The sequence below is a fragment of the Aptenodytes patagonicus genome, chromosome 1 (assembly GCF_965638725.1).
Source record: "Aptenodytes patagonicus chromosome 1, bAptPat1.pri.cur, whole genome shotgun sequence".
In the NCBI taxonomy this organism is placed as follows: domain Eukaryota; kingdom Metazoa; phylum Chordata; class Aves; order Sphenisciformes; family Spheniscidae; genus Aptenodytes; species Aptenodytes patagonicus.
This window is the reverse complement of record NC_134949.1, coordinates 33795727-33818261: the sequence shown is the minus strand read 5'-3', so window position 1 is coordinate 33818261 and position 22535 is coordinate 33795727. Positions and strand designations below refer to the sequence as shown.

The 22535-nt window shown below is 40.6% G+C and overlaps 1 protein-coding gene across 2 annotated transcripts in view; it reads right to left on the bottom strand.

The window, feature by feature from the left end:
* Positions 1-21520, bottom strand: part of TMEM117 (transmembrane protein 117) — a 230294-nt gene extending 208774 nt beyond the window's left edge. The window contains exons 1-2 of one of the 2 annotated variants that reach the window (XM_076331658.1): positions 21487-21520; positions 19171-19475 (exon numbers count right to left, since the gene is read on the bottom strand). In XM_076331658.1, coding sequence (XP_076187773.1) covers positions 19171-19447 — 277 coding nt within the window. In that variant the 5' untranslated portion in view covers positions 19448-19475; positions 21487-21520. Of the gene's footprint in view, positions 1-19170; positions 19476-21079; positions 21091-21486 lie in introns of those variants that run through there. The other variant, XM_076331685.1, reaches the window with a different exon arrangement.
* Positions 21521-22535: the final 1015 nt, after the last annotated feature.

Below are 22535 nucleotides of genomic sequence, written 5' to 3'. Positions count from 1 at the left end.
GCCGCCGGATTACACCCAAGATTGTAAACAGTAAGCTATTTCCAAAATCAAACACTTGCCATTTTTATCTTTCAATTTATCTTTAAAGGTACAGATACACTGTTCCTTTCTCCTTTCTCCACCTCAGTATTGCTTTTCAGCAAGTTAATTTGTCTGTGTTCTGGCTGGGTAAAATTCAACGTGAAATCAAAATATGCTTTTCTGGACAGAAAATTAAACATAAAAACTCACTGCACTCCTGGGCTAGAAAAGATAACTTCACACCTCTGGGAAGCAGAGATTGTCAGGTTTTACCTGCCCGGACTTCTAATATGTGAGCTTTTTCAGGAGAAGAAACGATGACTTAGACCAGCACCTTCTCTAAATTTTGTAGTGATTTTTAATAGCAAAACAGTTGTTCTTCTGTTCAGACAGATCATTTTATTCTCACTGCATAATATCTAATATATAGATGTGAATGTTACTGTTACGTATTAAGCAAGTATCATTAGAATGTTCTTTTGTTGTTAATGAGGAAAGAAGCATTCCGCTCAGAAGAAACTGTGGAAAACATTAGCAAAGTCACTTCCTGATATTGGAATTGCTTCCTCTTGAAGTGCTGCCTTTATAACACCTATAAATGCAGCCTGTGCTCACAAGTACCCAAAGTTGGCAAGAATAAAACTTCAAATTTCAATTAAAAATGGGATTGAAAGCCTCCAATGAGCTCAAGACGAATACAATAATTTAAAAGCTTCACAGATAACCCTTCCACAACTCCTATGCAATGTCTTTTGCAAGCAGCATGAATGTGGATTGCAGAGATTCTCAAGCAAAGTCTAGGGTCCCTCTGCCTGTGTTTCAGGGTGTAAAAAGAAAAACGAAGACAACAGTAAGGAAATGCTTTAAAGTCAATGTGAGAGTCTGACTCAAAAACAAGCTAGGGAGAAATTTCATTCTGGTCAGGTAATCAGAACATAAAACGCATTTGACTGAACAAGAATGACCTTTATATTCTCATTGTGACTGAACTACACAGTATACTCACATAGAAAGATGCAAAATGAGATGCTTTTTTACTTTGTGTCAGCATCACCCTACCAAAGAGCTGCACGGTCCAGGGCACACATGATGGAGCAAGGCCAGCAACTGCCATCATGGGCCTGGGAGAGTATCAAGGAGCGCTTGCTGCGCTGTGCCAGTGACCAGGGAAGGACTGGGGAAGCAAACAGGCAGGGACCTGCTCTTCCAGGGGACAATCCAGTTCTGAGGCAACTCAGAAGATAAAAATTGCCATGAAACAGTATGTATGAAGACAATACTGATTTCTGCAGCACATCCTTTGATCCTCCCTGACCCCCAAGAACATGAGCAAGAGATACAGGCAGCATGGATGGTAGCCCTGCTCTAAACTCTTTGCTGCGGATAAGCAGGAACAAGCTGGAGACTCCTCCAGTTCACTTATGTAGGACTGAGTAAGGTGGATGTCCTAGCTCCTCAGTTCACTGTTCTGGGCTCACCTGCAGAACAAGGGACAAACTGTTTGGACTCTGAAACTCTAGTAAAACCCATTTTTCTGCATTGCTCCTTTTTGTGTCCCACTGAAAGAAAAATATGGAATAAACTGTGTTACAAAAGTAAATCCTTGCCTCCATGTCTGTTTCTGTAGCTGGATGCAATCTTACACGGTCCACACAACCCTATAAAGCTCATTAATTTTCTACCAATAAAGCCATCTATAGCAGAGGTCCTAAGGTACTCGCACACACAGGAGAAAAAGGGGAAAGAAAAGCAAAGAAGCCACCTTATGCTTCTGAAAAGATTATTCCCAACCAACCCCAAATAATGAAGAACAGAAGGGCATAGAGAAGATGGGGGCATTCCTACAAAAAGTATCTGTGTCACAGTGCCTCTGTCGCCTGCTCCCCCAGCCTGGGCATCTCACACAACATGCCTTGTGCTGGGCTGAGTCTAAAGGCACTGAGTAATCTTTAAAAACCACCTTCAGGACACAGAACTCATGAAAAATCCTTCCCTCTCTTACTGTCAGCTATTCATGTTCCTCATGATACTCAGCTGTGAATACACCCTCGTAGCTGACAAGGCTTCTAGACATTTGTTTGCCTGTTCCTAAGTGATTCTATAATCAATTAAACACACTTTTTTAAAGTGCTTTTGTTCAACTAGGCTGAACTAATGCTAATGTTGTCCTGACTGAAATCAAAGGTTTTCCACAAAACAAGAGTTAAAAGGCACAAGACATCTGTTCATATTTACTTGGTCATATTTTATTTGGAAATACAGGCTCCTAAAATGTTTTATTATAATATTCCCCAGATAGAATGACATAAACAAATAAAATTAAATAAGTTTATTCCATTTTGCCACAATAAGTGAACAATAAACCAAACAGCTAAGAGCCAAAGTCAACATCTACTGTGACAAGTATGTTGCAATACTGGTTTCTCACAGATCTTTGTTTGGGTAAAATCTGAAGACATGGTATCCAATTAAATGACCAACTGTTATAATGAGTTTGAACACATTATTGCATGTTGTAATAATGTATTATCCTACAAAACTGTCTGCAAGGTATGGGTAGCTTTCATCTACCGTATCTAGATTCTGGGGTATTACAGTGACAGACATCTTTGTAATATACTGGATGAATACAAAATAGACCACGGCCTGAAAGATTTGACTGTTTAGGTATGTGCTCAGCTGTGGTCAGAGAAAGAACTTTTTCATTTACTACTGTAAATTCAGCATTGTTTTGTAAGCAAAAATTGTTAAAACAAAAACCTGTAAGTTGAAGAGGTAAATTTTGCTACAAATGTCCCAAAGCTGCTAAGGAAAGCCATCTTTATGCATCCACTGTTCTCCATTTGTCTTTGTAATACTTTTATCTCACAAACTACCTGAAATTTTCACACTTATTAAGACATGAGCTTATCTTTTTTAAATAAAAATGTTCAAATGTTCCTGAAAGTTTGGTTCTCTCTTCAATATACATAAATGAATGTATTCTGATACCAAAGTTTTTCTTTTCCACGCCTCAGAAACAGCTCACTTGGCAAAAAGCTATGATAAACAGTACCACGAGGCAGTTAAAATACTTCACCTTTGTACACTGCTTTCATCAGCGGATGCCAAAGCTCTTTAGGCAGAAGAAAAAATATGCCTAGACTGATTCTACAGCTGGGGGAACCACGGCAGAGGCAGGTAATGTGGCTAAGTCCACCCATCCGCCTTGCAGGGAAATGTAGCTTCTCTGCTCCTGCCTCAGAGAAACATCCGAGTCTCAGGGCTGACAACTCTCCCCGCACTGTGCCTGGAGCCCGCAGTCAGAGGTGATGTGACATGCTGGTTCCCATGCAAGGACCTACCACCTCTATAGCCCCCCAAGCTCTCTTTTCAGGCCTTCTCCCAACTTACCACTTTACCAGCTCAGTCTCTTCCTCTTCACATGACTCAGCATGGATGAGGCTTCCTCCGGCTGAGAAAGGTGAACCTTAATCAGTGAGCACTGCAGTTCTCAGCTTTTGCAGTCTAAGGTAAAATGCAGCCTAATGTCACAAAACGTACATATTCAAGGTCTCAGCTACGGACCTAGCTAGGAAAGTGATGTCCTCACAAAGTACATCGTGTGCTAGGGCAACGGGAACCAATGGTTTCCCACCAGTCCAGCCAACGCCAGTCAGAAGACCGACATCAGTAGCCAGACGTCTTTCCATCAGGCTTCCTGGGCAGCCCATCTTACCTGATTTGGGTGGTCTCAAGGGCCTGGCGTGAACTAGAAACCGCAGGTGAGCGAATGCAGGTGAAACATATAGCGCTCTGCCTTCCTCTAAAATGCCATACAGTCTTTAAAGACTGCTTGCTATTTCTCAAAGAAAAAAAAACAGAAATACAAATGTTCATAAGAATGCATGTTCATCTTTTAACACAAAAGAACAGGAAAATGGACTTTTGCTGCTGCAAGGAAAGGGCTGACATCTTCTTTTCCGTAGTGGATTACCCAAAGGCAATGGAGAGCAGGGTGGTAACCGTCAGTGCCATCTGCTGTACCGAACGTTGCAGGGGATTCATAAAGGCACCACATCGCCCTCTTTGCCTTACATTAATGTCGTTACTATTACCTAGATGCAATACCTCGAGCTGCTGTTGTGAAAAAGCTGTGAAAGGCAGATAACACGGGAAGACTTAAAGCTATGCCAGAATTACAGCGTGTAGGCAGGCTTAATTCAGAATTTTTCTGCATCTATTTCCATTATACAGATTTAACATATATTTTAATTATAGACTTTACTCTTACTGATGTTATTACTTCAGGTTTAGACAATTGTGCTGATGCAGTTAAAAGGAAACCTGTAAAAATAGGTATTGATTTCCTATAATGTTTTAGAACATTTTTACTAGGGAAGCAACTTAGAAACCTGCGTTAGCAATAGAAAATGCTAACGCATTTGTTCCTGAGGTGCAGGTTTTTTAATTCTATGTGACTGTATCCCAGGTTATAAAACAAACGTGATAAAAAATTTCCTCTCTTTAGATGCCCTTACTGCATAACAAAAGAAAAGTTGGTTAGAGGGCATGTAAGTACTAATTATATTTTTGCATTCTTTATTCTTTAAGAATTTCTAGCATTTTTAAGAAACCTGCTTTTTTTTAACTGCTAGACCTATAAAAGCAATTTCATGATCCTCCTCCTTTTTCTCATTTAGAGCTACAATGTTTCATCATCTTATCTGTAGTGCCTAATAGAAACTACATTTTCCTTCTTTGAATTCATTGGAATCCAAATTTCACAGTAGGAAGAAGGAACATAGCAGTATTTGTAGGCCATATAATGCTGATGTTGAACCCTGAAGGGCAGTGCTGTAATCTCTGTTTTTCAATACCAGTTCAGTGATACTCTGTAAAGACTTGTCAAAATCATTATTTCAGTTTTTTATCCAAACTGTTCTTTTCTCCTGAAACTGCACTGAAACTGATTTGCAAGCTTATTTTTAACAATAAATGGAGTTGTTTACAATCTATCTATCATGCAGCCTTTTTAAATAAACATTTATAAAGCACTTTTTGAGTCAGAAAACAAAGCAGATTTAATCCTCATCCATCTAGGAGCATCTACAGGTTTACAAATGGTCATTGCAGTAACTGGTCCAAAATGCAGTATTATGGCACAGTAAATCACAAACCTGATTTTAATATAAACATCTAAAAATATAAACATAGTTTAATATGTTTATATGTAAATAGTTTAATATGTTTAAATAATATATTTAAATAATAGCAAATATGCATAATAAACCTCTAGTGTGATTTGAATGAGCAATGCTCATTTCTATCAAACACATGCAGCGGCGGTCGACAGAAAACAGCCATCCACAACTAACCCCAGTGCTGAACTGGAACTCAAAACAGATTTAGATTTGACCACGAGCTCTGCCAGAGATTTTCTACGGGACTCAGGCAAGCAACGCTGCCTCTGGGACTCAGTGGAGGGAATGTGCATGCTGAGCCATCAAAGACTGGCAGAGAGCATGAGAGAAAAAAGAGATTTACATTTTCTTGAGGCAAAAAGGTAGTCACTTGGTCAGTCAAATACAGGTGAGAGCAGCTGTGCTAACAAAAAGAATTTGTGTATCAAAGGAAGTGAAACAATGCTCATTTTAATTTTAAAAAAATCGAGCTAGACTCCCTCCTGGTCAAGAACAGAGTACGCTATTTTTTGTCTAGACCCCCTCAGCGGATGAGAGCTCCCCTGCAGGAGGTTCCCTCTCTTCAGTTCTAATTGGAAGTGTAAAGTATGCAGAAGAAAAGAAACCCTGACCAGAGACAGCTTTCTGATTTAATTTCAGTACGTACAGATTTAGCATGGGTCTTGTTTTATTTCTTATCTTCAATAAATATTTGCAACTATGCTGTCTGTTTTGGACACTGTGACTAAATCTCACAAACAAGGAACCCCAGCGGTTACAGAGCATGTTCATGTTTCAAATGCACAAGACAAGTGGAGAATTGATGTTGTGGGACCAAGAGAAAGTATATTCCAATGGCAACCAAGACGGCTCTCTAGCCTACAATGAAATACGGGGGCACATACTTAGATCTGAGAGTTTTCAGACTTGGTCAAAACTAATGTTTCATAAGCTATATAATTCTCAACCAGCATCTGTATACGTGTCCAGACAGACACCTGACTGAGCATCAAAAAGGGATAAAATCAGTTAATTGAGCCCTATATCAATATTAGTACGTGCTGCAAGCAGCATAGATCTTACTGCAGGAAAGCTGATTGTTATTCTACCAGACTCAAAACAGCCTAAGGGTTAGGCAGCTGTACTTCTAACAGGTGACTGCGTGGCACTTCCAATATTTTGCAGAATTTTATGCCCACTGTTACAGAAGCACTAGACAAAGCCCCAACTCCATTAACTTTGCCCCAGGTTCCCAGTTGTCTTACCACCCCTTTGCCTTCCTACCATGGGATAGAGGATGCAAAAATACTAGTTATTTGAACAAATCCATTTCATAATGGCACACCCAAAACAAGTGATATGGAATGAGCTTTCACTGGTTAAAACGTTTGCAAGACCTGTTTCAACTTTGGGCTGAAGCTTCCAGATGTCAAAAAAGTGTTTCAGGAAAAAAGGTCAAGTTCTCTACTTTGATAACACGGGATTATGTTTACAGAATTAAAAAGTGGAACTAAAGTTATGTCTTCTTTCAACCACCTGCAAATCAAACTTTATATATTTGACATTTTTTCACAAAGTTGCAAAATTCAAAGGAACCCAATGAAAATCTGAGTATGAATATCTGTTTCATACAGATAGCCTCCACTAATGCACAAATCTCCTGCAGTGACATAGTATTAAGCATTGCTCATTAATCCTAATTTGCCTTTCTAGAAATAGCACATTATTCATTTTTATTATGTACACTACGTAATGGTGCCCAAAAAGGATTATTTACTACATACAAACTGAAAGAGTAGAAATCCACAACATCAGCTAAACCACTATATCCACTGTATTTACTAGTAACTGTGGAAAAATTTAATTTTAAATCATTTGATACTATGTTATTTGCAAAAGTAAGTAACCATGGCAAATACTATACTGAGAAATATACCCTTACTAGAAATAAACTGGATGGAGAAACTGTGTTAACAATCAGTGAAACTTTGGACAAAATAACAGTTCCATAGCAAATTTCCTTTGGAGCTATATCAGATATATAATGAAATGAAATTTTCATTACTAAAAAAAGCCAAAGGGTGGGTATGTTCCACAGTACAACACACAAAAATACTATTTAATGGTAAGTGCATAAAAAGCTAGTAAGCTAATAGGTTGGCGGGGGAGGTGCTGTAATTGAAAAATGTTGTTTTTTCAAATATATGCTTTCCCTACTCAGGTTTGTTTTTTCCTTTGTTTTTAAATGAATTATCAATTTAATCACAAAAACAGTGTACAGAAATATTCATTACTATTCTTCACCTACCACATTTACGTCTCCTTATTCAGAGAGAGTAACTCGGTTTAACTAGCTGCCATACTCATTCAATACCACTAGAAGGTGCTCCTCTGTTGAAAGATAATTATTTCTGTCTGAATCGCTTCTCAAAGCTAATTTTCCTCTGATAACTGTGGTTCTGGCCAGTTGTTTGCACAGACTGTAATTGCAACAACCACCCCTGCTATACAACAGCAGGACGTCATATGCTATAACCATTACCACAGCATGAGAATAACAGATCTGTTATCACTCATTTTCTGGATAAATCCGAATCCCAGCTGAGCAATTAGTTTTGCTGGAAGGTGAGGTGTGGAAACCGTGGTGGAGCTGATGCATTTTGAAGAGCCACAGTTTCTGTAAGATTAGGAAAAACCCACTCCTGGAGTAACTTAGGGCAGAATGCATCCCTAGCGAGACATTTGCACGCTTGTCTGAAGTCTGAAGGCAAAAGGAGAGTCCGACACAAAAAAAGGTGTAAGACAACCATACAAACATAAACATATGATCTACACCAATTCCACACCATCAGTATCAGGACATCAAACCGCATCTGGAAATCCAAGGATCAATAATTCATATTTCATACACAACCTTATATGAGCCTCAACCAAGTTAAGATTTAGTCTGACACCCAGAAAGGCATTCTGATAACCTCTGGGTACACACAGACTGCCTCTGTAAGCTCTTCACATATGCAATAAAAACCTTAACTGAGAGCTGAAATAATTGCAGTTTTTCGTAATAAAAAACTTCAGCCTGCACAATGTCTGAAGAGTCTTAAGTTTTATGTCATCTGGGATCGGGTAAGATTTTGGTAAGAATTGGGAAAGAAAAGGGGAGGTGAGGATGGACTGATGGGCTAAGGTGAGATTCTGACTCTTTTAGCTGTAAACTTCAGACAAAGCCTAGAAGTGACCACTAAGGAATGCGATGTCTGGGCATACTTTGAGAGCCTGGATTTCATCAGCTCTTTTAGCTTAGACAACAGTCACTAGAAAGGCCATTTTCACTGAGAGATGGTAAAGGAAGAAAGACACCACGCAGCTCAGACAGTTTAAACCATTAAAAACTAAGGTCAGCCCCCAGGTAGAAGCTTCCTGCTGGTGAGGAGACACGCACGTGGCCTTTCCCACATTTCAGTATCACAAGGGAAGCAAGCACAGTATAATCCTCCACTGGAGCACTCTGCAGAGCCTGTTGCAAGCAGCAAACTAACTAAGCTAAGAGGCTACTCAAATGAGTTTGATTCACCAGACAGGTCTGAATGATAAAAATTGAAATAATCGAAGGAGAAAGGTGCTGGTGAACTGTTTGGGAAGAAAGCCTTTTCCATCCATCTCTATATGTTAATATGGCAAAAGGCTGTTCCCTGGGAAATGTGATACTACTACAGAAAAGCATTCCACCTCTAAAGGTGCACTGTCCAACTTTTGGATGGACAATAATTTATACAGTTCAGGATCTAAGAGAAAGAGAAATAATAAAGACGTGTCAATGATGCAGCTTTCAGGTCCAGAACGCTTTATGTGCAGCATGATAGTGTGCAGCATCTTAACCTTCAAATAGCCAAAAAAGAGCTCTCCATCTTGAGACACTAGTGTCTTAACAAGAAACAGGCAGAGCAAACAGTACATGGCACTTGTTTCCTTGAGGTTATGGGGCACTTTCTCAGTTTTGCTGCTGAACATTTCCAGCTCTTTCAGAGGAAGATTCTTTCCCTCTCAGAGTAAGGAATTCAAACCTCTTCAATAGAGTCAAAAATGTCTTCACTTGTTTTGAAGTAGTAGTTATTTTAGGAATATCTTGTTAGACTACATTCAATACATCTTGTAGGTATTGAAAAATAAACATAAATTTTGTCCTGAGGCATTTACAATGGTCACAAAATACCCTCTGAGACTCCTTGAGAAGTCTAGTTATAAAGGGGTTCAATTTCAAATAATATGAATTATTCGGTCACAAAATAAATAGTGCCTTTCATAGCGCCAGACACCTAAGAGACACTGACATACTTAGGAATAGACATGCTCTTCCATCTCTGAGGAAGCGGTCTTTGAAGGACTTCACCTTTCCATAATACGTCACACCAAGGAAATGGCTAGAACAGGCTTAACCTGCTTCCCTCAGCAAGACGTGCGAGATGGCTTTATGGCATGTCTCTTGAGGGATAAGGTTTGTAACTATAAAAATGAAAAAGAATGACTGAATATATACTGACATTGAATATACCTCAATTTAAGTAACATGAGAATTCCTACTCTCAATTTGTGTCTTGTAATGTAATTATATCAGGCGTCAATCTGATTTCCAGGGCACTACCCACAGGAGAAGGCGAGTGAAGAGCCTGTGCTCTGCAGCAAATGGGGTAACTGTTCCAGGGAAAATTCTTGTCTGGAGTAGCTGATCAGGAACTCCACAGAAGCTCCAGATAAAATACTAGATTTTAGTTTTCTTCTTCACTTCCCATACCTCATGAAATTCCAACACATTACACTGTCAAAAGTGAATTAAGATCTGTATTTTTTGTCACTTACATCTATGACCACAGATTAGCAAGAGAGCTAGGATACCTGTGGGTTTTTGTTAATTAAAGCGGGGATGTCTCAAATTTTAGGCCTTGTTCCCTTTCTCTCAAGTAAACTACAATTAAATATTGATGCTGCTGTGACTCTCTAGGAACATTTTCCTCCATCCTGCCTTATCTCTTTATGCCCTCTCTGCCATAATATCTCATTTTCATTATTTGTTTAGTATGTTTGACTTTGAATCTTGTACAGATTTAGTTTCTTCTTTGCTTTAGTATTAAATGAAACTGTCCTTCTTAGTAGACGCATATTGCATCAGTGTCCCAGAAATAGAAAACATTATTTAGCATGCGCATAAGTGAGCCTACAAAGCCCTAAGCAGCTGTCCACTTTAAAAGACCACACCCCAGTGTGGCAAATGAAAGATGAATTCAAGGCAATTTAAAAGACAGGACGACCTCAACAGAAGATTCTGCCTCTTTTCAACTGACAGTTTGTTTTTACATTTTCCGTTTCTCCGGACTTCAGACAAATGGCCAAAACCAACAAGTCTCCCAGTACTTTAACAGGAGTAGGAGGATGAAGGACTCAGTAAATTTGGGGGTTTATGAGTACCTGTGAAAATTTGAGAAGGACTTGCTTCTTAGTAACAGGTAGGCAGGAACAAAGACTAAGACTACTGCTAACTACTACCTTTATTATTTGTCTTCAGAATGACTGTCAAAGGCATCTAAAAATAGACATATTTTTGTTTGAATTCTGAACAAACTGTTGGAGGCTGAGAAACTATTCTGGGAGTTATCAGTACAGTCTTTCCTATTCCTATACTTTATCTTAGCACCCACAGTGGGCTACTGTCAGACACTGAGCCAGAAGCATCACTGGTTTAACCCGCAAAGCTTGTAATGTTCTAAAGTCTTACAAATCATGAAAATAAATAGGTGATAATCACACCTAAATCAGCTACTTTGCCATAACTTATTCAATGGTCAATTTGAATATGCAAAAGATACAAATTTTTATCATTCCAGGTAATTAAGTGATAGATGCATAAGACAAAGGAAAAGGCAGAAGTTACTATGTTTGAAGTGAAACTGGCAGATAAGGCAATGTGGAAAACAAGAAAACATGATTGTTGCCTGCACTTTTTAACTCGTGTCTTAATAAATTATTTTTCTGCATCTTTGGTTATGTAATCTCAGAAATCTTAAATTCCTGCTTTGCTGAGCTTAAGGGAGAACATCACTTTAAACATTTTAAATGTTTTTGGACATTTATATCAAACAGGAAAACATTCAAACATTTCTTATTACCATTGTCATCATTAAAATACCATCGTAACCATCATTACATTACCATCAGCATTTTTACTTGAAAATTTCAAGAGAGTCTTGCTTCCAAACACCTATGTAGTCATCTGCTCTTACGCTGTGCTGCAGAGATTGGGCGGCTGCATAACTACGCAACGTGGAAGTCAGTTCTAATGAGGCCTTCCTAATGGCACCAAGGAACCATAACATGCTGGTGATTGGGCAATAACAAGTGAGGGCTATTTGTGGATTAAATGTCAAAGCATTCCTAAAAGGTAGTTATGTAATATATGGTGGAATTGACTCTGCTTAGGACTAAAATGCAGCTGTCTCTGGAGTGAAACATGGTAGACGGGTAAGAACATCTCACCTTACTTAGAAAACAAAGGAAATTATAATGCTTTATCTGAACCAAGCTTTGAGAAAATTTGGATGAAAAGTCCTTTGTTTGTAAAAGCTTCACAAGATCACTGCTTCTTACAATGAGTTACTCAACACGTTCTGTTCTGGCCTCAGTTCACCTTGCCCTGAGGCTCTGCTGCTACCTCTACCCAGATGCCCAGTCTGCCCCTGGGAGACTCCTTTCCCACCTGGAGGCACCAGGTAGAGTGTGAATCCTCAAAGCAGGAAAGTCTCTGCTGTTCCTGCCATCCCCTGGCAGGGGCTACTCAGTGGGGAACCGCGTACTGCCCCTTCTGATGAAAAAAGAGAAAAAAGAAAGCAGAAAACTGTTTGCCAGCATCTGAAACAAGGTTATGTGCCTCATCTGTCTCAGGAATCACATTTAGAAATACTGTGTTACTGCCCTACCTGTCTCGTAGGGAACAATTACTGATCCCTCCTCCTCAAAAGTCATTCTGGCTAGTCAGAACATTTACAAATTTTTTAATTTTGCCATATGCAAAATATCTTTAAGAAATGTAGAAACCACATTTACTATTTGCTAAATAGTTCTTAAATCCTGAGAATGTATTCAAAGATTTTTAAAGCCCACAATGTTGGGTTTTTTTCCTTTTGGATTTTTTTTTTAAAAAAAGGAAATATGTAACTTCGTATAGCAGTCACACTGTCTGATTTGGAGTCCCAGCAGGATCACACAAAGAGAAATGTTGCCTGGTACGGGAAGGACCTTCACGCCACTCTGACAGCCCAAGGGGATCTTTGAAAGGGCACAGCATGACCATAGACATCATGTTCTCCTTGGGGCTCTCCATCGGGCACACAGCGAGGCGACGTTCCACACTAACACCCTCTCCATCTCCTTGCTGTATGGAATAAGGATGGAAGAAATTTGCCCCTGCACTAGGTTGCACCTGTACTGTGCCCATCAGGCTGCTCCTGCTAGGAATAAACTCACTTCTATTTCTGGAAATTGGGGAACGGAGACATATTATTCCTGTAAATGGCAGGCATCGTTCCAAACGCACCCCCAGTCTCAAATGGAAATAAAAATCTGAAAGTCACGTCAAAAAGATCAAAACACAGAGCTGACACATCAATATTAAGTAGCAATGAACTTATTTTTAGTTTTCAGTCACTGGATGCTAAATATTCTCTGGAGCCTTCCCATTACGGGTAATCTGACACATGTAGCTCTTCTCGCAGTCTCTTGCTGCTGCTTGGGGAACAGGAGATGAGCCTCCAGTACAATCAAAGCTTTCACTGAAGAGAAAATAATCTTTCTGTAGCTACTGCCTGTACCTCTCCAATCAAACTCTGTAATTTACTACCCAGAGGTAATATGTATCTGTCAGACTGATTCCGCAACTAACGCCAAGAGCAGACGACGGCAGTCTTCTCACTGAGCCTGAAGAGAGGAAGCAATAAGATGTTATGGCTCTTCTAAAAATACAAGAGTAAAAGAAGAAATTAGGAGGTCACTTGCATGCTTTTTATTTATATTTCAAAGGTCACTTGTGGTCTCTCTCATGAATGATGTAAAGTTTATTTTAAACTGACATCTTAATTACTGGCAACACGCCAGAGCTGGAAACTGATGAGCCTGCACTCATTCGGTGGCTGGCTGCGAGCTTCTCCCTTTTTATGTTTTTCCTGTTGAGGATTCTGGCTCTCAAAAATGCTTGCTCACAGTCATTTGTGCGTTATTATTAGCAAACTGTTAGACTGGCCCCTTGGCACACATTTTGTAGGACCAAAATAATCTCATTGTATTGGTTCAACATTTTACTGGAAACAAAAGAGGTGAATTGACTGTGAAGCAATCACAGTAGACCTTGAATGCCTTCAACAGCATTAACTTGATCATTGTTATTGAAGTTAAGGAACTAAACTGTTCCTTAACTATTGAAGTTAAGGAACTGTTAAGGAACTGAACAGGCTCTGGAAGACAGTGGTTTTTTACCAGCTATCACATTAGTTGCTTTCTATTAGGCTGAAGCCATCAATGGAAAAGAAAAAGCTGGAACAAAGTTGCTGGGTATTAAGTGACAGATCTTATTGTAATGTAAGATACAGAGCTGACAACAGAAGAGAATATGCTCTATCAATCAGGTTAGAATTTGATGCAAGTATTGCCATACGCCCATCACTTGCTCCTACAGATGGTGGCACAACTGTTCGTGTAACTACTATCAAACAAGAACGGGAAACAATCTGGCTGAAAAACCACCATGCAAAAATCTTATCACATCTTTTTTTTTTTTTTTTTGCAAAACAGCTATTGCACAAGCACCGCTATGCAAGTGATATGCTACAGCAATACTAGCAGCAATACCACAGCCCAGATTTTATACTAACATGACCCCTAATATATCAGGATACCACTTAACCATACACGTACTATTGAACGAATTTATCCTATGTCCGTTAGCCGCCTAACAGAGTCACTTTTCTTATGTAGTGCACTATCACCCTGACTAAATCCCATTCTGCCTAATTTCCTCTTGCAATTTGCATACATTCATTCCTTCAGTTGATACACACTTTAACTTTCGGCATAAAAGGAGACACTGAAGAGTCTGTTTATAATAGGTTTGCAATATCTTTTAGAGCCTTCCAGAGATGTTTGACAAAAAGAGTAACGCTTTCAGACAACAGGTCCTCAGTGGGTGTTTTGTTTGAAACTGTCTATCATGAAATTGCTCCCAGCATGGCACTACTGTCCATTAAAAAATTTGCAACATTAGTGTGTACCCACAGCTCAGTGCAATTCCTATAATGACTGCTTTATTTATTCATTCCAGTGTCTTTGAAGCTCAGATTACCATTTAATTCCAAACAAACAGCATACTGTGAACATTTGTAAGAGAGCAGCCCATTAAATTTAACATTTATTCAACTGCTCTGGTTTGCTTGCAGTATTATGATTGTCCTATTTTAAGAAATATGGCTTTAGTTCTATGTATCTTGTTTTCCATGATTTGTTATAACATATTAAGTATTTAGTTTCCATCCACATCATTTAGAAAGGAACTTACAAATATAAATCCAGGCACACTCATTGGTAATTGAATAAAATCCAGTCTCTGTAATAACAGGCTTCCAATAAGATTTTAATACATCTTTATAATAACTTAGAACCAGAAAAATGGGCAAGTAGACACATGCATGTTTTGTAGGAAGTATGTTTTTAAAAACTGATGTATCTAATATGCAGCATAAGCTAAGGATTATTACACATGGAAAACAGTCAAAGGAAAGATGCTAGACTGAGAAAATTAAGGTATTCTTTTTCCAAGTACACTGCCCACTTATTCATACTGCTAAAAGTCTATTCAAATGAAAGATGATTTTAAATTTACATGATAGATCATATTTATATACATCGATGCAAAATGCACAGCCTGAACTTGGGGCCAAAAAACCCCCCACTGAACTCAGAATTTGGGCCTGAGGTTGGAGTCCAGAACTGCATTCGCTGAGAAGGTGCCGATTAAAACATACACTTTCTACACACTGAATACTGTGTTATTTTCCAGACAGTGCCCCAGAGCCTTATAAAAATGTGCAAGAGCTTATTCAGGAATTTCTTTTAAGTCGGGATTTAAGATTTGAATGCATTTTCTGAATGCATAGTGTCATCAAATGGGGTCAGTTTGTAAGCTCTTTCTGCTTTTAATAAAGCAGAAAATAAATCAAGAAATCTCTAAGCAAATGCAAAGAAGATACCACTTTTCCCCACCTCAAGTCACTCTCTCATGCAGAACAAAAAAATAACAGGGGTATATATCTTTATTTTTTATTTCCCCAAACTTCCAATATTCATCTATGACCTTTCATTTTCCATTGCAAAATAAAAAGCATGGCAGAACACAAATACTAACCAAATAGAATATATGCTTAGTGATGAATCAAAAGAATATAGTGGACAACAGCCAAAAGGCAATTTTAAAATTCTATTTGTTCTGACCACATGCCATAAAGATATAAAGAATGTACTAGATAAAGGCTGTTTTCCTTGGAAATATTTATCACGGGAGATGTTTATCAAATGAAGTAAGTTATTTCTTGACTGAAGAGCAAGAAACATAATTGTTTTCTAATCTTGTTTTAAGTCATGAGCAGTGTCTTGAAGAGGTTACTGTTCAAAGGTTGTAATGAATATTATCAACAGAAAACATCCCACCATGTTCTCTAGTTGAGATCTCTACTCCTCAACATTATAGTTTACCTACTCCCTTATCTCTCTAAAAACTCAGAGAGATGAAGCCTAAACGATGGTTCCAGCACTTCTCCTTCCAATTCTAGAAACATAACATGCTTGAACTTAATTCTATTATTTTTATAGTTCATGACAGTCATGGCTATCAGACAGTGTCTGTCACAGATGGTAAACTATATTACAACATAATTCTAGCTACACTATTTTTCTAGTTCATATGCAAACTCAGCAGCAAGAAATAAAGAAGACAAGGGACAAAAGACCAGGAAGGGCATAAAGAAAGAAAATCCTTTCCACTCTTCATCTGAAGTGAAATGTGCAGACTAATCCTTCTCAATTTCAATTTGCAGCATACACTGTGAGCCAAGATCTGACAGGGAAGACTGACTGATGCTATTCGGTTTCCTGACTGCAGGAAGTTATACACAGGCCACAAGAAACAACCAGTCACAATCTCCTCTACGAACAGAATTTAGCAGAGAAATATAAATAAATGAATGAGGATTAAAAAATAGAATGGCTCCAAACAATTATGCATGAAAAAAAAAAGGATTAAATAAAGGACAGAATCAGCAGCTACTTAGAAAGATAGACTAGGGAAATTAAGAACAATCAAGGGGCGAACTCATAAAAGTGCTTGATGCCAGAAGATCCAGAGGGCATACTCAATGAGGATTTCAATAAAATGAGGGATTTCTAGGCAGTGAAAACATTAAAATAGTGGCAAATAACTGGCAGTAAAGATTTCAGCATGGGCTGTACAAATCTGGAGACCCAGAGATACGCTCAAGCTGTAAACCCACATCATCATCTCATCAATGCGATCGCTATCCACACTAGCTAGTTTACAGCTAGCATGGCCACATCAATCAGCAATACAGTCACACAGACTGCCATCTGCTCGCAGCGTATCACAAGCAACAGCATATTGCCACCGACACACTGCGTGGGTGCAGTCCCACTGCACACGAGCCAACACGAGGTTGGGCTGCCGTGGCCGCCGGCTATCTTGGCTGCACAGTCCTTGGCCATTGCATCAGCATTGGCACCCAAGCGATCGCATCAGTTCAAGGAGCTGCTGTAGACAACAGCAGAAGCAACTGGTTTTCCATGGGATCAGCTGCCTGAGCTGGCTCGCTGCTCCATCACATTAACAGCAGCGCTGGCTCAAAGAAGGCACCAAAACGATGTGGCTGGGGTTAGGAGGGTGGGGCTGCGGCAGATCTACACTGCCTCAAATTGCCATGAAAATCAACATGCAGCAACTAGCCTCAGATCAGATTGTATCTACATCCATACTGCTCACCCAGACCATAACTGTAAACATCCATAAGCCAGCACTGCCATCAGGGGTAGGAATCTGTTGCCTGTTAGTTTCCTCCCAGTGCTGTTCCCTTCTTTGTGCTGTCACAAACATCGGTATGATCAGAGACATGATCCTCACAGAAATAAAAGAGGGGTACTGCTAACGTGGGTAAGTTCCCTATCCTGTTTCACTGAGCAACTGCACAAAAGCACAGAGCAGCAGATGCTGAAGGCTGGGCAGACCTTCTCCTTTTGGCAGCAATGCTGATTCAAGCCACTTTGAAATTTAAGTTAAGCTATGTCCTATCTCTAGTATACACTTACAAATCCAGAAGGAATTATCATAATAACCTACCTAGATAGAAGGCAGAGAATTACTCTGTAGTCATACTAGAACAAAAAGAAAAATTCACGTCTTGATGAAGCCGCATCCTACGACAACTTGTTCCACTGATTGTCTAGCCTTTCAGTTAAAAAAAAAAGTGCTGGCTATTTGCCATTTCCAAGCACTGGACCTTGCAATACATTTGCTGGACTGAAGGTTCTGTCCTTCAAGTCAAATTTGAGCAAGTCACCCTCTAATCTTTCCTTTATCCTCTCAATCCTCTCACTGTAGGGCTCATATTCCAATTATATCATCAGTTTCATTACTTTTCCCTAATCTTCTCCAATTTAAAAAAATCATTCCTCAATTGTGGAAGCCAGAATGGAAAACATTATTGTGACAGTGCTTGCTCCAAAGCACAGGAATTAAGGTAAAATGGCCACCAAATAGCCATCAAGACGCTCAACTATTTTTCAGAATGAGTGCTTCAAGAGAAGTCTGTATTAAAAGAAGTCTCTTAATGTGGCTTTGCTTGTTCATTCCTTGACATAACAGCTTTACATTTGATTTATGGAAACAATAGTGGCTCTCTTTCTATCTTAATAGAAGGAGACAGACTAAGGAAATGGCCTATCGCTCATGTGCTTCGAGGTGTTCCAGTAACCATCCATCCTGCAGTCCTACCAGCATAAGAATATAGGACTAGTCCATCTGGACCAGCAATGACACACCTAGAATCAGATGTTTCAAAGAACGGTGCAGCTGGCAGGAGTGAAGTAATCTTTTCCATGATTTCTACTTATCTCTAAAGCTTAGAGACAGCCTTAAGCCCTCAGATGCAACATCTTCTACATTTACTACATGACTCGGTTAAGACAATGAGAGATATTTTTGTATCTCTATATATTTACATGTAAGTTCTCAGTCTCAGAATTTAATCCAGGGTCATTCCATTCCTTTCAGTCAGTCCATGTGCAGTAAGTTCCCCAGTTTAGTCACATCTTGTGCACAAAAGCATTTACTGTCATGTTTTTTTTCCATTTCCTACCTTTCCATCTCACTGACTCGCACTTATACTAAGAGACAGGCAGGTCCTGCTTCTCTAGAATTCCTGTTTTCACATGGGAGCTCTTCAGCACAGCTCTGCTAATACTAACAACAGCCTCTGCTTCCACTTATGTGACTTTTGACAAGACATGTAGTGTCGCTGCCCCGAGGAGCAATACCTTTTCTGCAAACTGCTGAGAAAATGATATAATAAGATTTAAAAATCGGTCTGAAGATGCAAAGGAGTATTTTTATAGTATTGAAAATCACTGACCTCTCAAGTATTTAAAACATGTCAGCTTTCACTATTCTTAGCCTTCTTTGACTGAAATCATTGTGAATTATGCTCACGTAAGTAGACATGGCATTAATTTCCACGATGATGTAAGCTTTGATGTACTGAGTTCTATACAGCTCTAAACAGCTGAAGCGATTAATAGCAAAGCTTACAAAATTGCAATGAGTAGAAAGCTGAAAGGAGAAGTCAGAAAGCCATTATGAGGAAGTCAGTAGGTGCATCATGTAACTTACCAAACAGGCGCTGATGGAAGAGAAATTTCCCAGCTATCAGTCCTGTGAGAATGGCAAGCAGCCACAGAAACACCTTCAAAAATCTCCAGCCTCCTCCTTCAGGGTATTTATTTGTTACAAAGGAGAAACAATTACCAACAACAATAACATTGGCTTCTGTCTGACTGTGAGATACTGGGTCCTCAGCAAATATTAAGAAGTTAAAGAAGATCACTAAGTAAGCCACAACTAAGCGAGACCACGGGTGCTGGAAGTAGTAGCGGAAGTCTTTATCCATCCTCAGATACTGCAGAACTGTTCTTTGCCTGTATGTAAAGACACAAATGCACAATGTTATACATACCCAGAATTCTCAGAGCTTAGGAGATATCTGCACATTACAAAAATCAAATCACTGTAACCTTGTCCTCAGTAATTTTTAACACTTCAGACTTGACTAGCAATGAAAGTTTCAATCAAAAGATACTGTTAGATCCAGGCAGAGAAAAACTGAAATTTCTGCCCATTCCAATGTAAAAACAACAACCAAACATATACATTATAGCACAGGATTTTTAGTCTCAAACATTTCTATACTAGCTCTTCAAAATTACAGCTCCATAACGGCGCATGAAAATACAGCATGTGAGAACATGACAGGCTACATGAAACGCAGAGTGCCTTTCCAGCCACATTCCAAAAAATACAACACCAATTTCACAAATGTTCATGCTAAGCTTAAACTGAATCTGTCTCCTTATAGGAACAAGCTTGTTGTTCCTTATGGAACAAGCCCGTAAGTCCAGTGAGGTCTTCTACTGCCTCATCTCCTGGAAGCTTACAAGAGTATACCCCAGCAACATCAGAAACTTGTGTTTATATGAAGGAATGACATGATGGAAAAGTTGCTAGAATTAATCCTTGCAGGTCAGGCAAGTCTGTAGGAATCTTTTCATTGACTTCAGGGAGTACACCTATAATTAAGCATATTTTCAAAACCGGAAAATAAGAGTGCCCTGAGCACAGACTGTTTTGTACGAATACAAAAACTGTATTTTGAAACTTGCCTACTTATGAAGTACTGCTATGAAAAAATGCAACTGAGCATGGTTAACGTTTCAGTCGTTTGCCATTTTATTTCTTTTTCTTTTATTCGCAACGAATTAGTTGTTTCATCCTGTTGAACCACTTTCTATGCACAAAGATACAAGGCCTTTGTGTTGTGGAACACGGCAATTATTCAAGGAAGACAGAGTGTAGGAAGAAAAGGAAAAAAAAAAGAGTATCTAATAATATTGCTTGTTTGTTACAGCACGATCCTTGAAGGATACAGTGTACTTAACTGAAGAGCACAGATTTTTGCAAATGTCATATGCCCTGCAGGAAAAAAAAAAAGCCCAAACCCAAATCGCAGCAAAAGACCTAAAAAACCCAATCAATTACTCATCCCTGCTTGGACTTCTGACTAAGTATCACTTTGCAAACTTACAAACGGCTTGAACTACAATGTCTCCCTTTAGGTCGTCCCTTCAAAATTATTTAACTCCATAATCTGATTTATATTTGTAAAATTACAAGGAATCCTGTACCCATTAAATCAAAAGGATAAAAGAACCTCTCAGCAGATTCAGGCAATGCATTCAGCAAATAATAAAAATGAAAAATGTCCCATTATGCATAGATTACATATGAAAAAGAAAAAAACCCACATTAGAGTTAAAACGTTGGCACAAGGAAGTGTCAGCCCCTTGAAAACTTTATGAATAAAGTGATTTAAAGCAAGGGTCACTGGCCCAACAGCCTAAGAAAATACCACTTCGGGGAGATTAAACTGCCTTTAGAGCCATAAGGATGCCCAAAGCTATTTTATGTTCTCCTTTCTTCCTGTTAACGGGAAGAAAAGTTTTGGTATTTCCTTATGTGTACGCACCATCTTAAAGCCCGAATGGGGCTGGAGATAAACAGCTATACGTCCTGACATTTTGGCAGCTGCCGGATACCCGAGAGTTATTAGACACCCAACTGAGGACGCAGCTTCCTAGGAAGCGTTTTAGAGCATGAGAAGCCAGTATTTGAGACAGCAGCAGTGCTAAATCGCTAATAAACAGCCTGCTCTTGACTACCTCAACGCCAAAAATGAGGGTGCCGACAAAGCCGCGCACCAGACGCCCGTCGCAACCTGTTAAATCGACTCATTTCCCCCTGCCCCCGGCGCAGACCTGGGCACCCGCGGCCGCGTTACCCCGCGCAGCTGCGGCCGCCGCCGCCCCGCCGGGGCGCAGGGCCACGGGCCCCCGCAGCGCCGCCGGACCGGGGCTGCCCGCCCGCCTCACTCACCGCGACGGGGGATCCGGCGCCGCGGGCGCGGCGCTGCTGCGGCGCGGCTCCGCGCCTGCCGCGGTGCGGCTCTCCGCAGCGGGCGGCCCCGTTCCGCTCCGCTCTGCTCCGCGCCGGCAGCCCCCCGCAGCTGCCCGCGGCCGGCAGGGTCCCCCCAGCCCCTCGGGCGCTGACAGCGGCGCTGGTGCTGCCGCGGCGTCCCGCCCCCCGGCCGCCGCGGGGAGGGAGCCGCTGCGGCGGCGGCGGCGGCGGCGGGGCCCCTCCTCTCCGCTCCGCTCCCGGGCGAGCGCCGGCCCCGGCAGTGCTGCAGCCGCGGCGGCAGCGGGCGGCGCCGCTGCGGCAGGGTCCCGGCGCCCCCGGGGCCCGTGCCTGTCCCTCCCCCGGAGCCTGCCAGCAAGGACCCGAAACGTGCGCGTTATTACCGCGGGTGTCTTTATTCCCCCTGGGAAATGGTGGCCTGGGAGCCAGGGGGCTTATCCAGCCAGGGGGCGTGAACGAAACGGGAGCGACACTCGGTGCCCACCGGTCAGACTTCAGTATTAAGTAAATTAGCTGTAGAAAATTACAAATACGGGAAATACGGGGTCAAATCTGGAGGCGTATTACCCCAAAGCAAAAGCCCGGGGTTGGCAGTAACAGCCAGCGCACTCGGGAAGATTTGGGAAAACCCTCATGTTTGGGCGGGGAGGGAGGTCTATACCCGTTTTGCTCGCATGGGAGGGGGCTATCAGAAGGCCACAGCCAGTCTCGTACACAGTCATATGGTGTGTACACAGTCGGTATTGTCACTGTGTCGGGCAAAATGCCTCTGTGCAGCCTGACAGAGTTGTTGACATTGCACTTCAGCTGAATTGTCAACCAAAGCCTTTTTATGTGGGATGTGGTCCCTAGTGCCAGTGTGCTGGTATTGCTGACATCCCAGGAAAACGTTTACAGGATGCTCTTAGCATTGCATTATGACCGGGTCTTAATGCAATACGTTCTAGTTCTCCTCATTGCCGAAGACAGGCGAAACCAACTTGATGTTGCTAGACACAGCCTCAATGTAT